Raw genomic sequence first — 24,949 nt, 5'->3', positions numbered from 1 at the left:
ATGCACAATTCGTGTTTCACACACTTGTAAATGGATTTTTGAGCCCAATATTGGCTGCTCTCCATGCTGGCATCAGTCCCATCTTAAAACTACCCTTTTATATCGGAGAGCGTTAAACTGGAGGGATTAACCAGTCACCCTATGAACAAGGCGGAACCCTGTCCGTCTGTCTGGAGGGAGGGAATCTGGGAGCAGGAAAATACCTGTGGCATTTGTAGAGCTACAGCAAGGGTCTAATCTCCTGCCTCCAGGTACGCACGCGCGAGGAACTCTAACGATTGCATAATTTAATTAAAAATAGAAGCCCTGCAAAACTAGTAATCTGTTTTGACGGGCTCCTCATATCAATAACTGACAACTGTATATCAATAATATAAAAATATATCTTGAGAGCATATATTACCCTAAATTTTATCTTTTTTTTTTTTACCCTAAATTATATCTTTTTATACGGATTTGAGTTTTTCCTTGCAGCGTTTGCAGCCCAGCCCTGTCTGAGTGCCTGAGGACCAGATGGGGTGCGGGGGGGAAAAAAGCAGAAAAACTACATAATGGAAAACAGATTTAAATAAATGCAGTGACATAATCTGCACGGTTCTTGGCAAGAAAGGAGCAAGTTTGTGCTTTTCATATCCTCTTTTTCAATAAGCTGTAAGTTTCCCTTTTAAGAAATGGTTATAACAAACAGTCCTGATTCCTCTCCTATTAAAGTCAGTAGCAGACATCCACTCGGCTTCCACTGAAGGGCCCAGCTGAAGCATTGCCACCTCGCACGAACTAAGACTCGCCCAATAATGTTTTCCTCCAAGCTCCAGCTGATATTTGGTATTAAGAAACTCAGCCTTCATTTAAAAAAGACACTGGTGAGTGCTAGCGTGTGTGGGAAGCTCTCGACCTCCTTGCCACATAGAAAACCTTGGAAATTTATACTCAAAACTGAAAACACTAAGGAAAAAGCGCCTAATCTATTCATCTTTGTTATTTCCAAGCTGAGGACAGAGGTAGAAGAGAATTCAAAACAATTCATTGTTTTAAATTGCCCAGGACTGACAATATTGTTTTTGGATTTTAGGATTCTTCCGCTCCTTTTGCAGTCGAGCAATAGAAATGTGGATTTGGCACAATTCCCTTAGACACACTTGGAAAATAAAACCTGTGTTATTTTACCCCAAATGCACAGGACGCAGAAAAATAAACACGAGATAATGGGACAGCTCTTAACGGTTTGGTATTTAAAGGAAAGACGACACAGAGAGATGTCTCTATAATATTTAATGGCAAATCATAGTCTCTAACATCATTATATTATTCTGTTAACAGTTTTTTTTTCACACACTGTAAAATACAGTAACTATAGTTAAAAAATCCTAATTAAAAAGAGGAACACTCTGTGACAGCAGAAATAAGGGAACACGGAAAGGCTGTTTAAATTGCCGAGTGCTATCTATCCATCTAAACTCACCCCACACCGCATTTAGCGCTTCGTTTGCAGCAAAACCAGCGACCCAGAGCTGGCAAAGTGCACGTTCCCTAATCGTTCCAGTTTACGCCCCAAATTATTGGCAACACACAGCAAACTCTGGTCCAACACCCCAGGGGGAGGATTGCTCCCGCCTTAAATGGGTCAGAATTTGCTCGATGCCCCAAACCGTGAGGATTTATAGAGCTTCCAACAGGGATAAAAGGAAGGAGAGGGTTGGGTGGCACTTCCCAACCGCATCGAGCCCTCAAATTCCTCTGTAAAGCTGCGTATCAGCATCCCAGCTCTTTGAATTAAGGCGAATTAAGCAAAAGCAGCGGCACAAGCGGCAGCAAAGCCCCAACACCAGACACGTCCTCCTGAGCTGCTCCCGCGTTGGTTACAGGATGGAAAGGGAACGACACGGGATCCCGCAGAACCATCCCAAACCCTGACGGGGTTCAGAGACTGTGCCTTGGGCACTGCGGAGAAGGGAGGGATGGGTAGCTCGAGCACGGGTTTCCCCATGGAGCAATCAACCCACCTACGGCGAACCGGAATGGGGAAAAAGGCCCAGATCCGCTGTATTTACTCTGGCAAAATTTCCTCGCTGCAAACGGTGGGAGTTTGGCCTGAATAAATGAGATTTAGGGCCCAGACAGAGCCGAGATGGGAGATCTCTTCCTGCAGGCGTGCAGCAGAGATCAGGGTTACCTTCCTCCTCCTCTTGGGACGTGACCGGGCATGGGCTGTTGCACGTCCCTACCTTTCTTCTCTGGGAAGGCATTTCTGAGACCGAGTCCTGGCCGGTGTTAAGAAAACAGCACCGACGCCTGCGCCGTGTCACTGCTGACATCTCCTGCAAAGGCCGAGTTTTGCAGGGGAGCGACCGGCGTGAGCCAAACAAAGCGGTTTTGAGGCAGGAGCTCAGGACACGGGGAATGAATTCCCATCCGGACAGAAGTCCGGGCAGTGTTCCCGCTGGCTGGGAAAAGACAAGATTTCATCCGAAGATTTCACGCTGGAAGCCCTACCTCCCCTTTTCCCACTGCCTGCAGTATTTTAGGAGTCGCCGCATGCAGAGCAGGAGGAAGAGGAGGGTTTTGCAGGCACATCCCAGGGGTCTCCTTCACCAGCCCTGTCCCGGGGAGGGGGGTGGCTGCGTTTGGACCCTCCAGCCCCTCCAAGGAGAGCCCACAGCGGCGGCCGATCGCCAGGGACCGGCACCTCTTCCCTCGCCAGCAGGAATTGGCAGCGCTGGCAAACGAGTTACAGTAAAGGAGCTCTTTAAGCCTCTGTGTTTTATGTAAACGTGGCTATAACTTTAAACCTCTCGGCTTTGTGGCTGCCTTTTTATTCCCGTTCACTTTTTTCCCTTGGCTCCGCTTGAATATACCACTATGATTTCCAGCTTATCCTTTGGGGAATACATATATATATTTCATATATTTAGCTAAACGGGCCGTTTTCCATCCCTGTTGACCATTGATGCGTCATCAGTGACTCACTCACACCAGCGAAGAACCCGACCCAATATATTTTCTCTCTAGGTATATATTACACAGCACTACGATCCTGTAAAGCGAGCTTTGGGAGGGAGGTAGCAAACTAATCCCAGGAAAAATAAACTTGTGGAAAGGCAGGCTGCGCCGAGACAGGGGCTGCACTGTGCCTCCCTCACAGGCGGCATTTCTCTATTTTTCTGCTGGAAAAGCTCCCTTAGGACACGTGAACTGGCATTTTTGGCTCCCAGACTCAAGTTTCCACCTTTCCCAGAGGGGACGCTTGCTTGAGAGTAGTTTTTGTTAATTGTTACTTATTGCCAGAGTCTAAAGGGTCATTTAATAACTGCCTGAGGCTGGGCCTTTTATCGAGGCACTCACAGCTGTCCCTAAAACACACCATTTGCCCCTGGGACATACACCCAGCACCTCTTTATCACTTAAAAAACTCTCTAAGCTAAGGGGTAGAGCTCAAGTGTGCCAGGGTACTTTAAGAGTTGGGAGATTAATATTAAACTCCCCTGAAACAGTAGGGTCATCAAAAATTGGGGGGGGGGAGGGGGGAATTTGGGTGTCAAGCTTCTATAAGCAGTTCCCGCGGAACGTGTTCACTAAAGAGCACGTCCTCAAACCAGTTTTGTGCTGCTCGCTTTGCCCTCTGAAGGCAGGAAAGGTGCTGCTGCTTCTCGCGGGAGGTTTCCTCCCTTTCCCAGCTGGGATTTTTGGCTGCGGTGGGGAACAGCCCCCCGGCCACAGGGCTCCCACACACGCGGGACCACGGCTTTTCCCAAATACGCCTGGCCACAGGCCAGCGGTCAAAATACCCACTGGCCGCAGCGTGAGGGAGGGCAAAGATCCTCCTTTTGGTGGTCGGCCTTGCAGGGAGAGGTACGGTGTCACCGCAGCATCGCTCCTGCACCCAGGCGGGCTCCCCTGCATCCCCCCCGCCCCAAGCCCCATGCTCACCCACGCCAAGGCACGACGGTGATGTGGGCGACCACATCTGCTTTGGGGGTTTGCCCGGTCCATGCTGGGCTTGCTACTTCAAAGGCACTTCATAAGGAGGCATGCGGAAGGTGTCGGTGAGCCGGAGCCTAAAAAAGCAGCAGCGACACAGAGATCGAGATAAGGCACAAAGCGGAGGCTCTGTGCAAGACGCCAGGGCAGCGCGAGCAGATATTAAAGAGAGGGACCTGGCAGCCCGGCAGCTGGCCAAGATACAGCTTCAAATCTACACGGCACTTCTCCTGAGCAACGTGCTTTACCAAGAAAGGCTGTATCGCCGTCCCTGATGTCCAGAAAGGGAAACCGAAGGGGCAGGGAGCAGCGCAGAGACTGGCCCAAGTTCGCTCAGCGGCCCAGCAGCAGAGCCGGCGCTTGGATCCAGCTCCCAAGCCTGGCTCCTAGCCCACGGCTCTGCCCACCAGCCAGCTTCATCCACCCCTGGGTCACCACAGCACAGAGCGGGGAGAGAGGGCTGCCACAGAGAAATACAACGCTACCGAAGAGAAGCCATGACGGCGGCGATACGCTGCAGGAGAGACTCTTCTGGGTCTTCCCGTGCTCCCGCTCCCCAGGCAGTTACCTACGCTTTAGCACCGAAACGCAATCTTTCTTCAGCGGCCCGATCTGCAGGTGGGCATCGACGCTCTCCAGGAAGAAGGCTGGTTTCAGCTTGCACAAGAAAAGAGAGGCAAATTGGTGGTTGATCTTGTTCTGGAACGGGTCAAACTGACCCTTGGCAAAATGGGAGACCTTCAGCTGCTGCAGGCAGGTCATCTTGGAGTCCTTGACTCCGTAGAAGGTCAGGGCCTTCTCCGAATACTCCAGGAAGACCCCGATTGTGTGGAAAAAAGGTTGCTGGATGACGGACTCAAAGCCACCAAACCAGGCCACGTAGTTCTGTCCGTTCCACTGCAGGCAGCAGGACTTCTCGTTCCGCCCCAGGCGCCCACGGTTGTAGGACTCCCGGGGGTCAAAGTCCTCAGCGATGACGCCGATGCTGACCCAGCCATCGATGATCTCCACCTCCCAGTAGTAGTTGCCCCGGTTCATGAGGTTCACACCCAGCACCTGCTCACAGTTGATGAACCGGGTCGGGCTCTCTGGGTAGGGGATGGGGCACAGCACCCGCTTGGCCCCTTTGGTGCCAAACAGCTGGATGAACTTGTCAGCTGTGTCACTGTCCAGGTCAATGATGAAGGCAACTGTGTGGGGCAAGAAGGAGACGTGAGGATGAGGAGGGAAACAGGAGGAAATCCATAGAATCATAGAATGTGTTGGGTTGGAAGGGACCTTTAAGGACCATCTAGTCCAACCCCTCTGCAGTCAGCAGGGACATCTTCAACTGGATCAGGTTGCTCAGAGCCTCATCCAGCCTGGCCTTGAATGTCTCCAGGGATGGGGCCTCCACCCCCTCTCTGGGCAACCTGGGCCAGTGTCTCACCACCCTCAGTGGAAAGAACTTCTCCCTAATGTCTGATCTAAACCCGCCCTGCTCTAGTTTAAACCATTGCCCCTCGTCCTGTCGCTACATGCCCTTGCAAACAGCCCCTCCCCAGCTTTCCTGGAGCCCCTTCAGGGACTGGAAGGGGCTCTAAGGTCTCCCTGGAGCCTTCTCTTCTCCAGGCTGAACCCCCCCAACTCTCCCAGCCTGTCCTCACAGCAGAGGAGCTCCAGCCCTCAGATCATCTTTGTGGCCTCCTCTGCATCCGCTCCAACAGGTCCATATCCTTCTAGTGCTGAGGGCTCCAGATTCCCCCAAATTCCTTCCAAATTCCCCCAGCCCTCCCCGCTCTGATCCCTTGCTCCAGCCTTCGGTGATTACCACGATCCTTTCTGACTTCTACCATCACTCTGTCCCCTGGCTTTTAAATCCCACGGCCAGTTCCAGCGGATGAGGATAAGGGGCTGAAAGAGTTGACAGTCCCATAAGCGGGATGAATACAGGTAGCTGGGCAGAGCAGAGAGCAGAGGGGCTGCTTGATGAGCTCAACCATAATAGCAGACATTGGAGAATGTAGGTAGATCTTGTCCCCTATGGACATCTCAGTGGGTGACCCCACATCCTTTGTAGGGCTTGGGGGGGACATGTGGGGTGTCAGAGCCCAAGTCCAGTCCTGCATCCTCCAGCCTCAGCCCCTTCTGCCCCACTGTCTCTGCTCAGACGCTGAATTATCCCTCTGCTCCCTGAAGCTGACCCTCATCCGTCCGCTGCTCTGCGCCAAGCAAGGCAGATGCACCAACTCTGATCTAATTTAACAGAGGATTCGATTCGTTAAGGGCTGGAAGGCAGCAGAAATTACATGGTACGCCCACAGCCCCCCCGGGAGCTGGTCCGGCAGAACCACAGAGAAGGGAAAAAAAAAATCACCTAAACAGATTATGCCCGTTGTCAGGAAAGCAAGGAGGCTTCCTCCCCAGCTGAGCAATATTTCCTCTGGTGGCGGCACTGCTCCTGCCAGCCGTCGGCTGGGGACCAGCACCGGCCCGGCATGCGGGAAGGAGCCGGCTGGCCGGGAGAGAGGAAAGGGAAGATGGACCTTAGCAACAACTGTCAAAGCAAAAGTCCCTCACTTACATTTCAGGAAGTAATCACGGTTCTCCAGGCAGGCAGGATTGTTTGACTTGTCTGGAAATCGGGACTCGGCCAACGCTGCAGAGACGGGGACAGAAAGGTTTGCCCTCAGCAAAGAAACCGGTGCCACGAACAAAGGTGTTAGTGAAGCATCGCCCCCCACCCGCCACCCTGGTGGTACCCAGCTGCTGCGGCCCCCGAGCCCCAGCCGGCATCCCCTGCATCCCTGCACGTCCCCGCCGGCTCGGATACGGGAAAGGACAGATGCCACCTTTGCCACCCCAGGGAGATGGGCAGAGGGGACAAGGAACTGGCTGCAATTCCCACAGATATCCAAGAAAGAGGAGAGAGAGGAGAGAGCTCAGGCTAAACGAGAGAGCACGGGAGAAAGCTGCCACGGTGGCTTTCTAACCCTGGCAGGTTTGGGAGACCACAGCCTGCCCCGTGAAGAGGATCATCTATCCTGGGAAGAAAGAGTCCCCTTTCACGGGAGGCCACTTTGGCCACTTGCCCCCTCCCGCAGGGCCCTGCCTAACTCCCAGGCTGTTTGTTGCCTCTCCAGTCTCCGGTCTCCGTGGAAAAAATCATAAAACCTCAAAGACGAGGCATAAGCCCAGATGGGGATTGTGCAACGTGAAGCACAACCGTGCCGGGCAGCTTCCAGGGCTGGCGGGAGAGGGGCCAGCGCTCGCAGGAGCCATCGAGCCTGCAGACATCCCCCGCCTACGCGGGGAGGATGGAGGGTGACAGGGTGACCTCCGGAAGAACACAAACCTTCCTCCGTCTCCTGGAAGCTCAGCCCATCAATTCCTTTCCCCTGCAAGTGGTGCCACTGGTTTTTGCAGGCAGCGGAGAGCATATCCTTCATGGCGCTCACGGCTTGGGTGCATTTGGTGAAGTTCAGCTCGTTCTGGAAGCTCAGAGCCGGGGAGAGGTTTTCTTCCATGGCTACTTTTAAGGCTTGAAATTCCTGAGCCAAAAAGACGGGAGTTTCAGGAGGTTTCAAACAAGCCAAAGTTGTCTCTCGTTCCACAACCCCACCCTGCCCCAGAGGATTTGGGAACTGGCAGCTCGCAGGACTTGGCCCAAGGACAGCCGTGCAAAAGGGAGGAGAGCTTTCCCGGCCACGCGTTTCTGGCTCCTTCTCTTCACTCCCTTTCAAACCTGGACCCAGACCATACCCACCTCGCGTGGAGCAGCACCTCCTTCCAAAAAGGTCTCCTTCCTGGGAGATGAGGGGAGGGGAAGATGCTGGATGGGGGCAGTGGGGCACCCCAACCTCTCGCTCTCTGCCTCCCACACCGAGGTACCCAGCCCAGGCAGCACATCAGCTTCTCCCCAGTCACGGCCAGGATGGAGGTGGGGGTGGTGGAGGAGAAAGTCTTGGCTCCCCGAGAGGCACCAAGAGAAACTCCCCATCCCTCACGTCCCAAGGCTCCTGGCACCCAGCTCCATGGGAAATGGGACAAATCCCCAAAAGACAACATTATCAGCTCCTTCTCCTTGCCCCATCCCAGCCAGGCACCTGGAGGAAGTAGATGGTGTCGGTGCTGGGGACGTTCTCCAGGTTTTGCTTGCACTGGGCCAGCTTGGCTCGCCTCTCCTCCTTCCAGCGGAGGTCGGCCTCGGCCTCCCCCAGCATGGAGCGCTCCCCGTCCTCGATGAAACTGGCCACATCCTTCTGGAAGGTCGCCAGGACCTCGGAAGCTTCTCCGAAGAGCTTCTCGACTTTTTCCCTCTCCTTTGTGGCAGCGCCCTGAGCGCAGGGAGAGAGGGGTGAGGGTCACCTCCCTCAGGCGAGGGTGCAGGAGAGCACCCTTGTCCCCTGCCCAGCACCCAGTTCTCAGCTCTGTGGGGTCCCACTGACACCCCATAACCCCCTTCACCCAAGAACTCAGAGCACTTTACAACCCAGGTGTCCAGGGACCTGGCTGGGCATGGCCGCTTACTGCTCCACCATGTTTTGTGTCCCCAGGTGGCAAAATGACATGTTTGCACAAGGGCCAAAGGGGACCAAAACCCCCACGAGCCTGGGGAGAGAAGGTGGAAGAGCCAGGGGATGGCCTGGCATGGTCCTTGCCCTGTTCCTCCTTCCAGATTGCAAATGAAAGCAACGAGAGATGCCGTGAGGGTTAGCAGAGATGAGAAACAAGGATCCTTGCCAAGGTCACCATCATCTTATGGAGTGCTTGCTCCCCTGTGAGCACTGCCTCTACACCCCACCACCCCAGAAGTTCATGGCCCCTTCGCCTCCGCTCCCCGGCCCAGCAGAGCTGCGCTAATGGAGCGAAGCCGTCGCAGAGTCACCTTAATGAGCTCTACCATCTTCTTGGCCTGCGCGATGGTGACTGCCAGCTCCTCCAGCTCGTTCTCCACATCGCTGAGGAATTTGGCTTGTTGGGCCTGTGGACGTGAAAGACAAATGCTGAGCTCTACCCCCCAATCCTGGCAGCATGGAGGTCCAGGGGACCCAGCCTCTCCCTAAGTTCAGCCCGCATCCCACTCTCTGCCCATGACCTTGCTATCGGGCTTCGGGTGAAGGGTGCAAGGGGAATCGCGAGTTGTTTTCCCATTTTCCTCCCCTGCAACATCCAACCTGCGAACATCCCTTCCCACCTGGTTGGGAAACCAAAGGAGCAGCCGGGCTGCAAAGGGTCGTGCCCAGCTCCACGCTCCCCGCCCAGCTCCACGCTCCCCGCCCAGCTCCCAGCGCAAACCTAACAAAATAGGAGTTTGAAAGCAAAACCATCGGGCAGCGATTGCAGCAAGCGCAGCTAAGCTGCGTGCTCTTCGCGTGTATCCCAAGGCTAGGAAAAAATCCGCCTGGGACTGGTGCGGAAGCTGAAGGGCAGACCCGGAGCTCTCAGAAACACGGTGCTGAGTTCCCTGGAGGTTTCTTATCAGGAGCAAATCAAACCAGCTCGGGAGCATGGGGTGCTGCCTGGCTGCAAAGGAAGCACCGTCCGAACGCGGCGTTTCCTGACACGCTATTGTTAGCGCCAGCAATTGCCCGTCACGAGGACGGGTCTCTCGGGACCAAGGAGGGCACTACATCCCCCAGCCAGGGTAGTAACCCCCACCGATGCTCAGCCCCCAGCCCTCTGCGGCGGTGGTGCCCAGTTAGGGGAGACAGGCGCTTTCCCCGTCCATCCTTCCCACCCCGCAGCGTGAGGGTGGTGGCAGAGAACGTCCACAGAGGCCGTGCAGGCGACGTTAAGCAGTGCCTGACGAGGCCCGACAGCTCCTCAGGGCTGGAATCACACCCACTTTCTATTTTAAGGCACCTAATGACTAATAATGCCGGCCAAAGGGTTTTCCTGCAATACCAAGAGCCCACGAGGGAGCAGGAGCTGGCTCAGGGCTGCCACTGTGCTCCCCACCAGGGTGTCCGCAGCCCCTGGGCTCTCCCCTGGAAAAAGCAAACCCTTCCAAGGTCTCCAAATGCCGCATGCCAACGCGGGGATGCCACCACGCCACGAGCCTTGCAGGTTCCCATCTGCCTGCAGCCCACAGAGGCCCCACGCACTCAAGGCAGCAGTGCCCAGGAAGGCAGCACCGCATTGGGCTTGGAGCCCCAGCTCCCGGGAAGGCTTGTGGGTGCGAATTTGGGAGGTGACTCAGCCGCATCTGGGAATGGGAGTGACGGAAAAAAGCCCCGCTGCCAAAAACACCAGGACACAAAGGGCTGGTGGAGCGGGAGCGGCGGCCGGGCAGGCTGCCAGCGCGCCGAGAAAAACCGCCTTGACGGAGCTGTGGGAACGAGACGGAGAAGATGGGTGCCCCGTGACCGCGGGGGCGGCCACTGCGGGGTGTCCCAGGCGCCCTCGCCCCCAGCCCTACAGCCACCGGGATTGTGAGTTCGGCCCCGTGGTGGGACCAAACCCCGCGGGCTGGCTGGCAGCGGGTCTGCCCCTAATGCTTGTCCCCGTCTGCCCGTCCTGTCCTCACCCCACAGGGTACCCTGATGGCACAGCACCCCATTCCCCTATGCCGGGGGGACATGCTGACCTTCCCTGGGGGTCTGCTGCCCCCAGGGGTAGCTGCTGCACCCCCCCGCCAAATCTCTTTCTGTCCCGGGAAGCTGTTACCAGCCCATCCCAATCCCTCTCCCAGGGGTCGGCGGTTCCCCATGAGCATCCCCTGCCCCCCGGCATCTGCTGCCCCAAAACCTGCTGCCACCCCCGCTCCACACAGGGTGTCCCCCCACTGCTGCACCTGCACGCCTCCCACGCGGGGATCAGGTCCCCCGTGGGGACGTGGGTGCAGCATGGACCCCTCCCAGGGGTGCCGCGCCGCACCTCACCCCACCCAGGATGCCCCACAAGCACCGCGCCCCATACGGACACCCCCGCGCCAGGGTTCGGTCCCGCGTGGGGACAAGGGTGCAGCACCCTCCCCACCCACCGCATCCCACGGGGCGATCCCTGCGTGGGGACCTCCGCGGACCCCCGGCACCCCCTAAAACCCCCACGCACCTCCTTGTGTTCGCGCTCCCTCTCGAGGGGCACCACGTCGTGGGCGCGATGCTCGTGGGCCCGGCAGCGGGCGCAGACGCAGGTTTGCTCGGCGCGGCAGAAGCCGTCGAGGGGCTGGAGGTGGCGGGGGCAGAGACCCTCCTCCAGCCGCCGCAGCGGGGCCACCAGGCGGTGGGCGCGGAAGGCGGGGGCCCGGCGGTGGGGCTCCAGGTGGGCCCCGCAGAAAGAAGCCAGGCAAACCAGGCACGACCGCGCCGCCGCCACCCGCGACCCCGCCGGGCAGACGTCGCACAGCACCGTGGCTCCTTCCTCCCCCGCCGCATCCTCCTCCTCGGCTCCCGGCGCCATCGGGGGGGAGCGGGGGGCTGGGGATGGAGGGGATGGAGGGGACAAAGCGGTGGCGGCGGCGGCGGCGGCTGCCAGCAGCGGCAGCACCTCGCAGAGGGCGCGGTTCTTGCGGAGCCGCAAGGCTGCGGGGACGGGCTCCTGGCAGAGCGGGCAGCGAGCAGCCCCGCCCGCCCCCCCGCTGCCGTCGGGGGGGCCCGGCCGCTGGCGGAGAGCCCCCAGGCAACCCTGGCAGAAGTTATGCCCGCACGGTACCGTCACCGGGTCCTTCAGGAGGTCGAGGCAGATGGGGCAACAGAAGGGACCGTCGGGCAACCCCGGAGCCGCCAGCGCCAGCCGTAACGCCTCGGCGGAGGACGGCGGGGCGCTCCCGGGCGCGGTCTCCATCCCTGAGCGCCCCGACCAGCCGGCCCCGGCCCCGGCCCCGGTCCCAGCCCCGGCGGGAGGCGGGCGATCGCCGCGCCCCGCCCGCCCGCTCCGCCCCCCTCCCGGAGCCGCCGCTCCGCTCCCCGCAGTTCCTGGGGGTCTGCTGCCTCCCGGGGGAGCCTGACCACCCCACGCCCCCCCGGGACCCCAATCACCCGCTCGCCTCCCCGGGGAGAGGGGTGTGTATCGCCCCCGGGATCTGCTCCCCACACCGGGCATCTGGGCCCTCTCCCCCCCATCTGCTGCCTTCTGGGAGATTCGCCCCCCCACACTTCCCAGGGCAATGCCACCCTGCTGAGGATGTACTGCCTCCCACCCAGGGTCTGCTGCCTCCTAAAGGATCGGCCCCATTGGGATCTGGACCCTCCCCAGGGGTCTGCTGCCCCCAGGGGTAGCTGCTGCTCACCTCCCAAATCTCCTCCTGTCCGGGGAAGCTGTTACCAGCGCATCCCAATCCCCCTCCCAGCGGTCTGTCGCCTCCCGTGAGCATCTGCTGCCCCCCGGCATCTGCTGCCCCAGAACCTACTGCCCCCCAGGAGCTGCTCCCCATCCTGGGGCCACATGGGGGGTCCTGAGCTCCCCCCAGTACATGGGTACAAGTGCTTTCCTGCCCACCCTTGTGCCTGTGGCCCCGTGACAGCCATTTCCATGGCCACAGTGACCAGGTCCTGGCTCAGATCCTGACCCTCTTCCTCAGGGCCCGGGCAGGAGCAGGCAGGCACCAGGCAGGGGCGGGACTAGGGAGACACCGAAGTGCTTTTCATCTGAGGATCTGCCTGGTAAACACGGGATCTCCGGACACCTCCTGTGGAGGGTACACAGACCATTTTTCGGCTTGGATATGTTCCCAGGTCCATGTCGGCCCAAGGTCCCACCCAAGGACAGGGCTGGGAGGAGCGGGGAGGTGCAGAGTGAAGGGGGAAGCACAGCAAGACAAAACACATCTGTCCCCAAAGAAGGGAGACCTTTTAAGCCTTTTTTCCCCAAAGGAAACAAGCTGATGTGATTCATTCCCGACATGTTCCTTTGCATGTCTCCAGTGCCTTTGAACCCAGTGCCCAGTTTCGCCCCGTTAGTCCTCACCAGTGTCCCGGCGGGGGTGGCGGGAGATGCCAGACCTGCGGTTTCGCCCTTGGAAAAGCTTCAATCAAAGCTTCGGATTTTCTTCTGCGCCAGATCAACCTTGGGGCAGAGCCATTGGAAACCAGGTTTCCTTATCGCGGCGCTACTGTAAAGAAAGAACCTTTCATTTCTGCCGCCACCTGGTCACTACGTGGGGCTGGTCCCTGCTGCCAGCTCCGCAAGGGGGGCAGGATGGGGCCCTGCAGGGATGGGTGCGGGAGCAGGGGCACCCAGCTCACTCCCCCCAGTGCCGCTTGGTCCCGCATCTCCCACTAGCACCGAGGTCAAAACAGTAGGAAAACAGAGCTTTATTAGAGAAAGCAGCTTTGTACAGCGTAACTGCAGCATAGCACCCTAAAAAGTTGCTCTGCCGCATCCGAGAGTGGCAAGAGGGGACTGGGAGGGGCTGGGGGGCAGGACCTGCCTGCATGTGGGGCTGGGGGAGCGCAGGGCTCCCTCTGCATTGCTCCACAGCACCCCCTCCTTGCTGAAGGACCCCCCCTCTGACATCCCCCTCACCCCAAATCTTCTCCAGGTTTGGGAGGTTTGGCAGGGACAGGAGAAAGCAGAAGAACCTAATTCTTGCACCCCCGCTGTCCCCCATCCTCACCCTTAGCCCCGCGTCCTTCCCCCTCGCCCTAACTTCTGCCACCAGCGTGATATTTGCATATGCAAATCAGAGCGGGTTAATTTGCATGTTTGGCCTCATCAGCTATTGTGAAAACACTGCACCCCACTCCCGCCTCGGCATCGGGGTCCCACTCGCACCGTGATGGCCCCAACCGCAGCTTGGCCACCACACCGGCCTGGGGCTTGCCGACCCGGCTAACGGAGCAGCGTGGCAGCTCGGGCTCATTCCCGCTGGCACAGCGTCACCGTTCGCCCCTCGCACAGCCAAAAGACGGGGTAGAGGGGCTCGGTGAAGACATTGTGGAAGGAGTGGATGAGCTGCATCCTCTCCCCGACGCCGTAGAAGGAGAGGAGCCCCTTGCCGTAGTCCAGGCTGACCCCCAGGTTCTTATAGAGCCGCTCCTGGATTTTCTCCCTCCGGCCCTCGTGCCAGGCCAGGTAGCAATCCTCCCGCACCTGCAGCCCCCAGGAGCCCCCGTTCAGCCCGATGTTGAACTTGTGGCCCTGCTGCCCCTCCCAGGGGAGGCTGCGGTAGGTGACCCCCAGGACGACAGAGTGGCTGGAGACCTTCACCTCCCAGTAGTGGTGGCCGTGGCCATAGCCCTGTGTGCACAGCACCTGCCAGGGCTCAAAGCGGGGTCCGTGCTCCTGCTGCCCGCAGACGGCACCGGGGCTGTGCTTGGCTTTCCGGTTACCTTTCGACAGCTCCAGGTACTTGTTGGCCGTCTTGGGATCGAAGGTCAGGTTGCGGTGGTCTGGGAAGAGCAACGGCATGGATGGGGCTGAAATGCTTCATCAGACTTTTACGCCCTTAGCGTGAGCCCCCCCAACAGCGATGAGGTTTAAACTATGTAAGGCTGGCTCCCAAAACAGCAGGGAACAAGTTGTAGCGTGTTTGAAGGGGAAGGGGAGCGGGGTGAGATGAGATATCTGCCCAGCCGCCCGCTTGAAGGAATGGAAACAGCCCAGAAATAGCTGTCGAGGCACCGAGAGGCGACAATTGGTGCAGTCCTTGCATGGCCCCAGCAAGCAGCGGTGGCTCCGTGGGTGTTTTGAAAGCGATGTGCTTGATTTTAAGAGCAAAAAATATGAACATGGGCGGAGAGAGGGGGAGAAAACCAGGCATTACGTGAGCAAATACGGTACTGCAGGGAGTTACTCTCCTCTGCACGGGCTGCGGTGGTGACTCCTGCCACGGGCAGTCGCCAGCCACCAGCATCTCACCTTCCTCCTGCAACAACCCGGCCCGGCCAGCTGTGCTGAGCTCGTGCCTGCTGCTCATAAATCACGTATTTTTTTCCTATTAATAACCCTGAGAACGTGCTGTGGGGCCTGATGGAGGGAATCCTTACAGGTCCCATAGGCATCCATTGCCTCCCTGGCAAGAGTGACCTGCCCAACGTGCCCTAAACATTATTCCCAACCCCCTTGCGTGGGCCCAGGGAGGGAAGGGGACATGAAGGACTGTGGCTGGGGCCATATCCCTGGAGAGAAAGGAATGGCCTCAGGCAGGGCCCTGGAGCGGTGCTGTGCCGTGCGGGGCGGCTTGGGCAGCCCATGGCATCCCTGTGGGTGTTCCCCTGCCAGCTGCTGACGCTGCCTGCAGGAGAGTGCTGTGTCTAAATATGGGTCCTTGGGAACAGGCACGTCACTCCTGCCCGGGCGAGATGCCCGAGGCGGGTGAAAAGGAGATGATGGAGATGGGTTGAGATCTGGGGGAGCAACCGGTTAAATGCCAGGCACTGGCATCCCTCATTTCCACAGGAAAGCAGTGCCTGGTGCTGCCAACCCCCTAAGGAGCCCTTTCCTGGCCATGCAGTGTCCCCCAGCCTGTTCTGCCCCTTCTCCACATTTAGGGAGAGTAATTGGGAGAGCCGGGAAAGGAGCCCCCTTCACCACAGCCACAACCACCCTCCTCCCAGGGGAAGAGCTCGGCTTGGTAAGATCTCTGCGTGCTGGGGACGCCAGCGGGGCACCGCTCCCCCAATCTCCCACGTGCTCCTCACCCTTCAGAAGCTCAGCTCGGAGTTGGCACTCGGGGAGGGAGGCCACCACCTTCACCACTGGCCCCTTGGGCTGCACCAGGCCTGTGGAGGATGAGGACAGGCATTTTGAGTGATGCCACCCAAAAACTTGTCCCTTCCCAGCTTTGATGGGGGGAGGAGGAGGAGGAAATCCGTTGTATGCAAGCCTGGGAGTGGGCGTGTGTCACAGTGGCTCGGCATTGCCAGCCTGGAGGGGCCACAGGGAAGCCACCCAGCTCACCCCACCCCATTAATACCCATCTGCTGAAGAGTAGATGCGTGTCCCCATCCCAAGCCCCTGTGCCCAGCAGTCAGCATGGTGACACCGGCCAGGCTGTGGTTCAGGGTGACTTGGAGCCCCTTGCGGTGGCCCTGTGAGCAGAGGGCTTACCTTGGCCAATGGGATCAGGGGCTTTGGGGGCCACAGAGCCGGGCAGGTCCTCCAGCAGGAGCCTGGAGACGTCGGTGAGGATCTCGGCGATGGGCTTGACCATGCTGGCTGCATCGAACTCCGTCGGGACAGGCACCTTCAGGATCTCCGGAGACGGGAGCAGGGGAAACTCCTGGGGATGGACACACAGACACCCATGCACCGACCTGGGGAGGATCGGCAGCTCCAAAACCCATCCGCACACACCACATCTCTCCGGTGGGTGACGAGGGCATCCCCAAAACTTCTGCCGTGAGCTGCAGCTGGCACCCGGGGTCAGGGGAGAGTTGCAGGGGGAGGAGAGGGGCTGTGGCACAGAACTTTGTGTTTTGCTGGCGGTGGAAGAGCCTTGCGGAGCAGTTTGGGGGTGGCAGATGTTGCCCACGGCCCCATGGGCAGCACCGTCCACTCCGATCCAGCATCGTCCCCCCCCAGGTTTCCAGTAACCCCCATGAAAGCAGCTCTTCCCCACAGCCCTGTGCCATCACCCCTGAGCCAGGCTGAGGACGTTTTCCTCCCGGGGAAGGGGTCGACCACGTCTCTGCCCTCGCTGAAAGCGCGGGGGGCTGGCAGCTGGGGGGGACGGTGGTACCTGGAGGAAGGTCCTGTGGTTGGGGCAGGCCAGCAGGCACTCAGCCCTCTCCCTGTGCTGGCCCAGGAGGTCCAGGCGGTCCTTCATGAGACTCCAGTCCTCCTCCACGCGCCCCAGCGCTGCCGCCTGCTCTTGCTCGATCCTGGCCACCGTCTGCCACTGGCAATCCTCCAGGGCTTTCTTCAGGAGGGCGAATTTGCTGAGAATCACCGATTTGAGCCCCTCGGAGGAATCCTGAGTGGGGAAGAGCTGTGAGGGCCAGCACGCTCCCACCCATGTGCCCGGCGTGGAGGTGGTCACAGTGTTACCTTGATGCTGCGTGTTTGCTCCTCCAGCTTCTGCATCACCTGCTCGATCCTCTTGGATTCCTCCTGGGCTTTTTCCAGGGACTCTTTCAGAAGGGCCTGCGAAGGGAGGCACCAACATCCCTTGGTACAGCACGCTGCTGCCCACTCGGTCCCCAGGAGCCCTCTCAGGGCTTCAGGGACAAGGCTCCCACAAAGGAGAAGGCTCGGGAAGGGGACAGTCTGCAACCAGGCTCACTGAGAAGTGAAACCCTCCCTGTGCTGTCTTTCACCCATTTCCAGCTGTTTCCTCTAGATCGTGGGGTCACAAACACACATGGAGCCTTTCACCTGGTGCTGCTGGATTTACCCAGCTCTCTGCTGCTCCTCACAGCTCCCGGTTTCTCGGAGAGCAGCCGGGCACTGGTGGTATCTCCCTGACCAGACCCTGTGCCAGCCTCTTGTTCAGCTGAGGCCAGGCACAGCTCAGCACACCGGGGCACATCACATCCCTACACCACAGCATGGGACACCAGAGGTGGATGTCGTGCCGTGCCCGAGCTGCCGTCACTCCCCCTGCTCACACCCCCGTCCCGCCACCCATCATCCCCACCTGTTTTTTAGAGCGTTCCTCCTCGAAGAGCACCCGCCGGTGCCACTGGCACTGCCGGACGGTGCAGATGCAGCAGATGCATCGCCGCTCGTCCTGGCAGTACAGCTCCAGCGGGCGCCCGTGCTGCGGGCACAGCTCGCCCTGGGCCACCTCGCACCTCTCCGTGCCCGAGACCCGCGCCTCGCCGTCCCTCGCCAGCTCCACCACGCTGCACAGGGTGACGTTCTTCTCCAGGTATGGGCGCTGCTCGAAGCCCCTGCGGCACTCGGGGCACGTGTAGCCCTTCTCGGCCCCGGTGGGCACCTGCTCTTGCTTGTGCCAGTGGTCGCTGATGCAGCACTTGCAGAAGTTGTGGCCGCAGGGCAAGGTCACAGGCACCCTGAAGAGCTCCAGGCAAATGGAGCACACCAGCTTCTCCTCCAGCTTCTGGGAGACGGACGATGCCATCCTGCTTGTGCCGGGGATTGGGGCGACGGGGGAAAGGAGCCGGGGAAATAGAAACTCAGCTGTGCAGAGGAGGAAGACATGGTGACGCTGAGCACAGAGGCGGGTCAGGGCTCTGAGCCAGGCACGCTCTTAAAGAGACACCCATTGGGTGTCCCCTCGGCCCCACTGGCTGTGCCACACGCCAGGGAGGGTTCAGCTGCTCCCCCCGGGGACAGGGAGGGCTGCAAAGCACAGCAGGAGACCCCAGAGAGGATGAAACGCTGCAGCGACACGTGACAAGGTTCAGAGCCACGTGTATTTCCGCGAATGCGTTTGCACAGGTACACGTATGATGTATAATCTGATTTCACTCCTCTTTTTTGCCCTTTGAAGGAGCTTCCTGGCATCCTCAGCCCCTCTGCTCTTCATCCCCGAGCAGAGCGTGGCAGTCCCCCCTGGCAGAGAGACCTCAGCACAGTGCTCCTGGCCTCTGCCAGCCTGGGAACCAGCAGCAAGGGGCACCCACCGCTGCTGCAGCCACTTGTCACCTCCCTCTGCAGTGACAAAGGCTGTGACACATGCCAGGGCCACATTCTGCCCTTGCACCTTTTCATTTCAAACTACAGCTCCTGCTGTTTGCACGTGCCCCCGACCACACCCCACCACTCCTTTTCCTACTAAGTTCCTTGCAACCCCCTGTGCACATCAGTACTAAAAGAAACGCAATAAAGACGTTATCTGGCAATCAGTCCCTGCGCAGGTGGCAGGTGGAGGCTTCTGCCCGGAGGCGATTGTGGTGCCACCTTCACCTTGTCTTCATACAGCTCAGTTTCAGAAGAAAAAGCTCCCAACCTTCCAGTCCAAACCTTATCTCCTCACCCCTGCAGATGTGCCATCGGTCGCACACACGCGCCCGGCAGCGGAGCGCTGGCAGGATGGCCTCGGTTCACAGCGGTTCTGCAGCCTCCCGACACGCGCGGCTCTGCTTCCACCTGCGCAGGCGACGGCGAGCGGGGAGAAGGTCTGTGCTGTGGCCAGAACGCTTGCTGATGGGCTGCTGGGGGGGACGGTCAGAGCAGTTTCTGTATCACAGGCAGGCTCGGAGCCACCCCCCCGCCAACTGCCCCTGGACCCAGGAGGTGACTCGGGATCTGTCACAACTCCCCGCGTGTCCCAGCATAGCTTCAGTCCCCCAAAACATTTATTTGGGCTGAATCTGCAAATTCTGACCAATTATTCAAAGCTCAGAGAGAGGCGTAACACAACCTGTGTGTCTGCCTGGAACCACAGGACACCCGCGCTCCCACTGCGGCCACCTCACCAGTTAATCATAGAATCATGGAATGGTTTGGGCTGGAAGGGACCTTAAAGCCCACCCAGTGCCACCCCCTGCCCTGGGCAGGGACACCTCCCACCAGCCCAGGTCGCTCCAAGCCCCGTCCAGCCTGGCCTTGAACCCCTCCAGGGATGGGGCAGCCACAGCTTCTCTGGGCAACCTGGGCCAGGCTTAAACGAGACCCCAGAACCCTTTGGGGTGCGAGGAGAGTTCAGGGAGCTCAGGCGTAGCTGGTAATGGCAGCGGGGGGGGACATTTCACCACAATCTCCATTGTTTGCTGGAGGCTCTTATTTCCTGAGGAAGGGGGGAACCTCAAAAAAACGTTGCTGGGAACCAGAGCTGGGAACAGGCAGCTGGAAGGGCAGGAACATGTTGGTATTCGGGGGTTTAAACATGTGAACGGGGGATACACAGAGAGCCCGGCAGAGCAGAGCAGAAAGCAGAGTCTCTCCACAGCCTGGGCACAGGACGGGCAGTAGCAGAGTGCCAGGACACTGCTGTGCCTCTGCCCCACCCCGCCAGCTCTGCAGACCTGCTTTTCCTCCAACTATCCACAACGGGGATGCACTCTCTAGGAAGAGGACTAAGGTCCACATAATTTGGGTAGCTGTTGGGAGAAGCCAGTTCCACAGGTCTACCACCTGTGTAGCTGCACTTTTCCTGCCCTACAACATCTAAGAAGGGAAAGAGACGTCAGCCAGAGGAAGGGCTGCCCTTCTCCCCTGCACCCTGCTCGAGCTCCCCAGCTCTGCGCCAGCTGGCTGGGATACCAAGCTCTTCTCAATAAAGACAAGGCAGTGCCGCCAGCATCACTCAAAGTGTGTTTAATCAGACCCATCTCTTTAAGACGATTGTACAGATGAAAGCAACACAGCCCTGAACCACAGCGCTGTAAGAGGAAGAAATGCAGGCTGGCCTGGCTCTGTCTGTTCCATAAGCAGGCAAAAAGAGAACGTGATCCTTTGAGAGAAACAAGGCAGGGCATCTCTGGGGGACTCTACCCTGCCGCCCTTTCTGATCTGCTCTGCTACAGAATCAGTAACAAGATTTCAGGCTGGCGACAGCTTTGCTTTCACCTATGAACCTCCTTTATAAGCACCCCTTTGAGCACACAGCTGCCAGCACTGTGAATGCCTGTTGCCCCCAGCTGCACGCTTCCTTGCAAAGGGGAACCGAAAGACGAGGGGCTGAGACTTCGTCGCTTCCCTCCAGAGGCTCCCAGCTGCACGACTGGGTGAACGCAGGGAAGCCGGCAGCCGCATCCACCCGGCTGGCATCCCAGCGTACACCAGAGTGTCTCGAGAGGAGGCCAGGGCCCTAGTAAATGCCGTAGGTGGGCTCCTCGGTGTCTCGGTACCTGTCCAGGTACCTCAGAGGCTGGTGACGTGGGAACTTTAACTGTGGAGGATGGTAAACGGGTGGCCGCACGAATTCAAACACAGGCTCTCTCATATCTGTAAAGTGGAGACACAGAAGGTTAGTGATACAGCTCAGATCCAAACCCCAGGCCCTTTCCTTCGCCAGCGAGGGCCCCCACGTGCACACGCGGTCAAGCATGTCCTGGTAAAGGCTCTCTTGGTGATATTTTAAAATGTTCATTCAAAATGGCCTTTGAGAGGTTGTTTCCTCAGACTGCTGTTAGTTTGGTGGAGGATGGCTCAATAAGTACTCGGTCCGTGCTGTAAGAGATCCTAGACAAGGGCCAGGACCAAGCAAGAGCCTACGGCCACAGCTCGCTCCCTGACCCTGCGCGTTACCCACAGGGCCACGTCCCAGCCCACAGATGGGCCCCCTCCAGCACCCCTGCACGCGGCATTTCTTACTGAGAAGCTGATGGAAGACCCAGGTAACAGAGCTGTCCCACTGACACTGGAAAAACACCAGCCCTGCCGGGGTCATTGCATCCTCATGCTTTCTGTAGAAGTCAAACGTGCTGAAGGTTCGCATCTTGAGGCTGTGGCTGGAAACAAGACACAAACACAAGACATGAGGTGACTCTCTTTTTCTGCAGCACTCCGGTAGGCAACTACTTCCCCACATCATCCCAGAGTCTATAAAATAGAGGTGGAAAAGGAAGTCACTAAAAACAGTATCTCTCAGCTTCTCCATCTCTGTGCACATTCCTGCCCCAGGCAGGAAAAACCACTTTCTTAACAACCTGGTTTAAGGAACAGGACTCCACAGCGCTTGCGGGGCTGGGATTGTGGCTTCAGGTGACACACAACCTCAAAGCAGCCCTGCAGATTAAAGGGAACTGCTCTGCTACAGCAGTAACAAACACGTCATCACAAGCAGCAATAACAGCCTAGCCAAGCGAGCGTGAAACTGCCTAGCGAAAGCCTGAATTACCATGGTGTTGGCCGAACATCCTCGCTGAAATCTATGGGGCAGTCTTGCTTGAAGAGGAGGAAGATGAAGCGATGGTAGCCAGTTCCCATGGCAGGGAAGGGGGGCAAGTAATGGCAGATCTCCTTACCCGACTTGATGTTGTTGCCTGGGATGTTTGTCCTGAACACAAAGAAGTTTACTTCATTATATATCCATTCACTTGCCTCCAATGGGACCAGCAGATTCATGCAGGATTATAAGTCACCCTGTGCTACGTTTTGATGTGATTATACCCTGTTTGACCTAGTAGAGGCTGTTTTCACTAGAAGAAAAATCATACCCAGTGATGTGAATGCCAAACAGCAGCAAGACCTGAAACTACTGCATCTTTAGCAGGACCCAGAACACAGGGGTAAAGAAGCTAATGGCAGGAGCAACAGAGAAAGCCACGGAACCATCTTGGTGCATGCTTATTCCCGAGCTCTGTTGGAGTTTCTGCCCTCTCTTGCCTGGGCTATCCCTGACCTAAGCAGCAGGCAGCTCTGATGTGCAGTACTCACACCAGCCAGTGGAGGTACTCCGAGTTCGTGTCTCTTAAATGTCCATCTGCAAACGCACACAACAGAAAAAGGCGATTTAGTGACAACTAGGTGTTCACATCAACCCCAAAGAGAGAACACCCAGACCCCCGTTGAACAGAGGGGGCAGATTGAGACCTCCCAGCATTCCTTTCCTATCAGAAAAGTAACTTATTCTTATAGGATTGAGCTTAAAATGAGGAGCAAAGAATTCTACAGATGTAATTCCAAGATTAAAAGGACTTCTCTTCACTGCGCCTTAGTTTCTCAGGGCAAACAGTGTCAGCTAACCCACCTCCCAGGCAGATTGCCGAGGGAGAGAAGAGTTTGGAGATAAATAAAAGATGGGAGTCAGGGAATTGCTTCCACTACACTGTGACATAGGTCCTGTTGCATCACTGTCCCATCTCAGCTGCTAGAGATTTGGGGAGACAACATCTTTCCTGCATGCAATACATTCTAACTGCACAGCCAAAAGAAACAGGAGCTAACCAAAAGCAGAGTGAAACAACCCCATTTAAAGAGGTTCTTTTTAAAGAACCTGTTACTCACCTGGATTTGTGAGCAACAAAGTCCAGAGGGAGCCTTTATCTGCCTCATATGACACTGCAGGGGGTCTAGAAGCCTAAACAAGCAACATAAAGAGAATGTAAATCACTCAAACTACATGTTCCATTAAGACCAGCGTCATGATTTCCAAGGCAAAGAATATGAACTTGTCATGGCCACACCACTGAGTAATCCAGCTCCAGCTGGAGAGGACCCCCCCCAGAGCATTAATAAACATCAGCCTGCCAGTAGAAAATGATCCTGTTGCCTCTGTCCTTACCACATACAAAAAACACGCTTCCTTCATCACAGAGAAACTACTCTTATAAAAGAAATCCCCCAGAATAGACAATGCCCATTAGAATCATCTGACAAAAACACACAACCTTCCCATGGGGTCAAGGTTGCTTCCAGCTCCCCCCACACACCTCTGACGGAGTCACTATGTTCCCATAGTAGACTGGCACAAGGTGCTCGTCTTCTTGGCTGTACTCCACCCTCAAGGTAACCCAGGGGGTGAATGTGGCCCCCTTGAACAAGTCACAAAATATCCCGCAGTGCTCCGCCACACGCTGCTTGTGGAACGGGCCACTGGTCTTCTCCCACTCAGCTCTGACTTCCTCAAGGGGGATCAGCACTGCAAGGAAAGAGAAACACTTGCAGGAGGCAGCTGGGGACCCAGAGTGGCCGGGGCAGGGAGGGATGTGGTAAGGTACAGACCAGTCCGGAGCCGCGCCGCTCTTTCCATGTCAGCATTCTGGCGGTTCTCCCTCAGGATCTTTTTTCTTTCCTTGATTTCCTTTGCCTGCAGCAGCTTATCACGCGGCAGGCTGATGTCAGTCTTTGGCTCTTCAGAGAGAAGTGAAAAAACCATGTATGTGGACAACGCGAATACCCCAAATACCCAAACACAAACCCCCTGTAAAATGTTAGAGAGTGTGTGAAACAGATGCAAACCTCAAGACATCAGAGACTCAATTCTACCACCTCTGCCTTCCCTCTGCACCTCCACGCTCTGCTCCCTCTTCCTCCTCCAGCTCAGCACACCCCAGACCCAGAGGTTTGCCAGCTGGTGAGCAGGTCTGGTCTCTGCGGCTGCTCAGCAGAGCAGCCAAATTCTATTATTTGCTGCAGGTCTAAAGCTTTAGCTCCTGGTCTGCTTTCTCTGATGCTACTGGGTGCCAAAGAATCACTTCTTTGCCCTGCTCCATATCTTCTGGCAGGTCCTGGCCAGCCTCCCTCCTTCCAGAAAACCACCATCCATTTCCTTGTAGGCATTTGCGCTCTGTGAACTTCTACATCAGAGAAGGGCCAACCTTGTGCCAAAGCACGTCATCAGCTCTTTACAGGGCGGGTTTTGGGGCAAACCTGTGGCCCCAACAACAGCTTCCCTGACCCTCAGTGGCAAAACTGCGCGGCGCAGCTCCTTCGGCGAGTACCTGGCTGGGGGCTGGTGTGCTGCCGGTACGTCTTCCACCAGCGGGGCTTCCTGCTCTCCTTTTCCGCCAGCTTGAAGTAGCGAGTGAAACTGCGGTATTTTTCCAGTGCTTCCAAGTTGCTGACGTCAATATCCTCGTTGGGCATCGGCCCGAGCGGGGCTGCCCGCCTGCAGAGCGCAGCTGGAAGCGGAGAGAGTTCCCGTTTTACATAGAGAGCAAGAACCGAGAGCCCGGGAAGGGCGGGGAGCGCGGTCCCGGGCCGGAGCCACCCCGACCTCCCCAAGCCAGCCCCGCTAGGAGCGCTTGGGAAACCCAGGCGCCCAGAAGCTCCCTCCCCGCCACCCCAAACGCCCCCCACTCGCGGGGGACCGCGTCTCCCCGGCCCGTGTCTCACCGGCCGTGCCGAAAGCCCGCCCGCCCCGGAGACCGCACAGCGCGGCGCTCAGCAAGGGCGCCGCCATGGTGCGCGCCGCCCACAGTGCAAGGCCCCCGTTACCATAGCGACGGGGGGACTGAGCCGCGCAGGGCCTGGCGTGGAAGGCCCCCGCTGCCATAGCAACGGGGCTGCCTCCCGCAGGGCCTGACTAGAAACGTCCGCAGGGCCTGACTAGAAACGTCCGCAGAGCGACGGGCCTCCCCTCGCCCCGGGCCACATCTCCGCCATTGCTCCTCTATCCCCAGGGCGGAGCCCGCTGAAGGGAGCAGGGTGGCCCTGCTGTCACCCCGGGGCAGCGGGGAGGGGAGGTGAAGCGAAGCCTGGCACAACAGCCAGGTTTCTTCAGGAAAAGGCCCAAAAGGAAAAGCTGGAGTTG

At 57.9% G+C, this 24,949-nt stretch overlaps 2 protein-coding genes across 2 annotated transcripts; both read right to left on the bottom strand.

Moving 5' to 3' along the window:
• Positions 1-1,257: 1,257 nt before the first annotated feature.
• On the bottom strand, positions 1,258-19,972 carry LOC128918094 (E3 ubiquitin-protein ligase TRIM47-like). Its single transcript, XM_054221976.1, has 12 exons — positions 17,480-19,972; positions 16,891-16,986; positions 16,583-16,816; positions 15,952-16,123; positions 15,543-15,623; positions 13,760-14,291; positions 11,014-11,785; positions 8,846-8,941; positions 8,064-8,294; positions 7,313-7,508; positions 6,542-6,616; positions 1,258-5,168 (listed from the first exon to the last, which is right to left on the bottom strand). The coding sequence occupies exons 1-12, from the start codon at positions 17,924-17,926 to the stop codon at positions 4,543-4,545; spliced, it is 3,558 nt and encodes a 1,185-aa protein (XP_054077951.1). The 5' UTR covers positions 17,927-19,972; the 3' UTR covers positions 1,258-4,542.
• Positions 19,973-20,052: 80 nt separating this feature from the next.
• On the bottom strand, positions 20,053-24,667 carry MRPL38 (mitochondrial ribosomal protein L38). Its single transcript, XM_054221729.1, has 9 exons — positions 24,532-24,667; positions 24,138-24,317; positions 23,419-23,547; positions 23,127-23,335; positions 22,702-22,774; positions 22,132-22,177; positions 21,593-21,751; positions 21,067-21,203; positions 20,053-20,697 (listed from the first exon to the last, which is right to left on the bottom strand). Exons 1-9 carry the CDS (start codon positions 24,596-24,598, stop codon positions 20,561-20,563), a joined length of 1,137 nt encoding a protein of 378 aa, XP_054077704.1. The 5' UTR covers positions 24,599-24,667; the 3' UTR covers positions 20,053-20,560.
• Between the last annotated feature and the right edge of the window lie 282 nt (positions 24,668-24,949).

The sequence above is a fragment of the Rissa tridactyla genome, chromosome 15, assembly GCF_028500815.1.
Source record: "Rissa tridactyla isolate bRisTri1 chromosome 15, bRisTri1.patW.cur.20221130, whole genome shotgun sequence".
NCBI lineage: Eukaryota > Metazoa > Chordata > Aves > Charadriiformes > Laridae > Rissa > Rissa tridactyla.
Note: the sequence above shows the minus strand (reverse complement) of the source record. Positions and strands in the feature narration are given on the sequence as shown.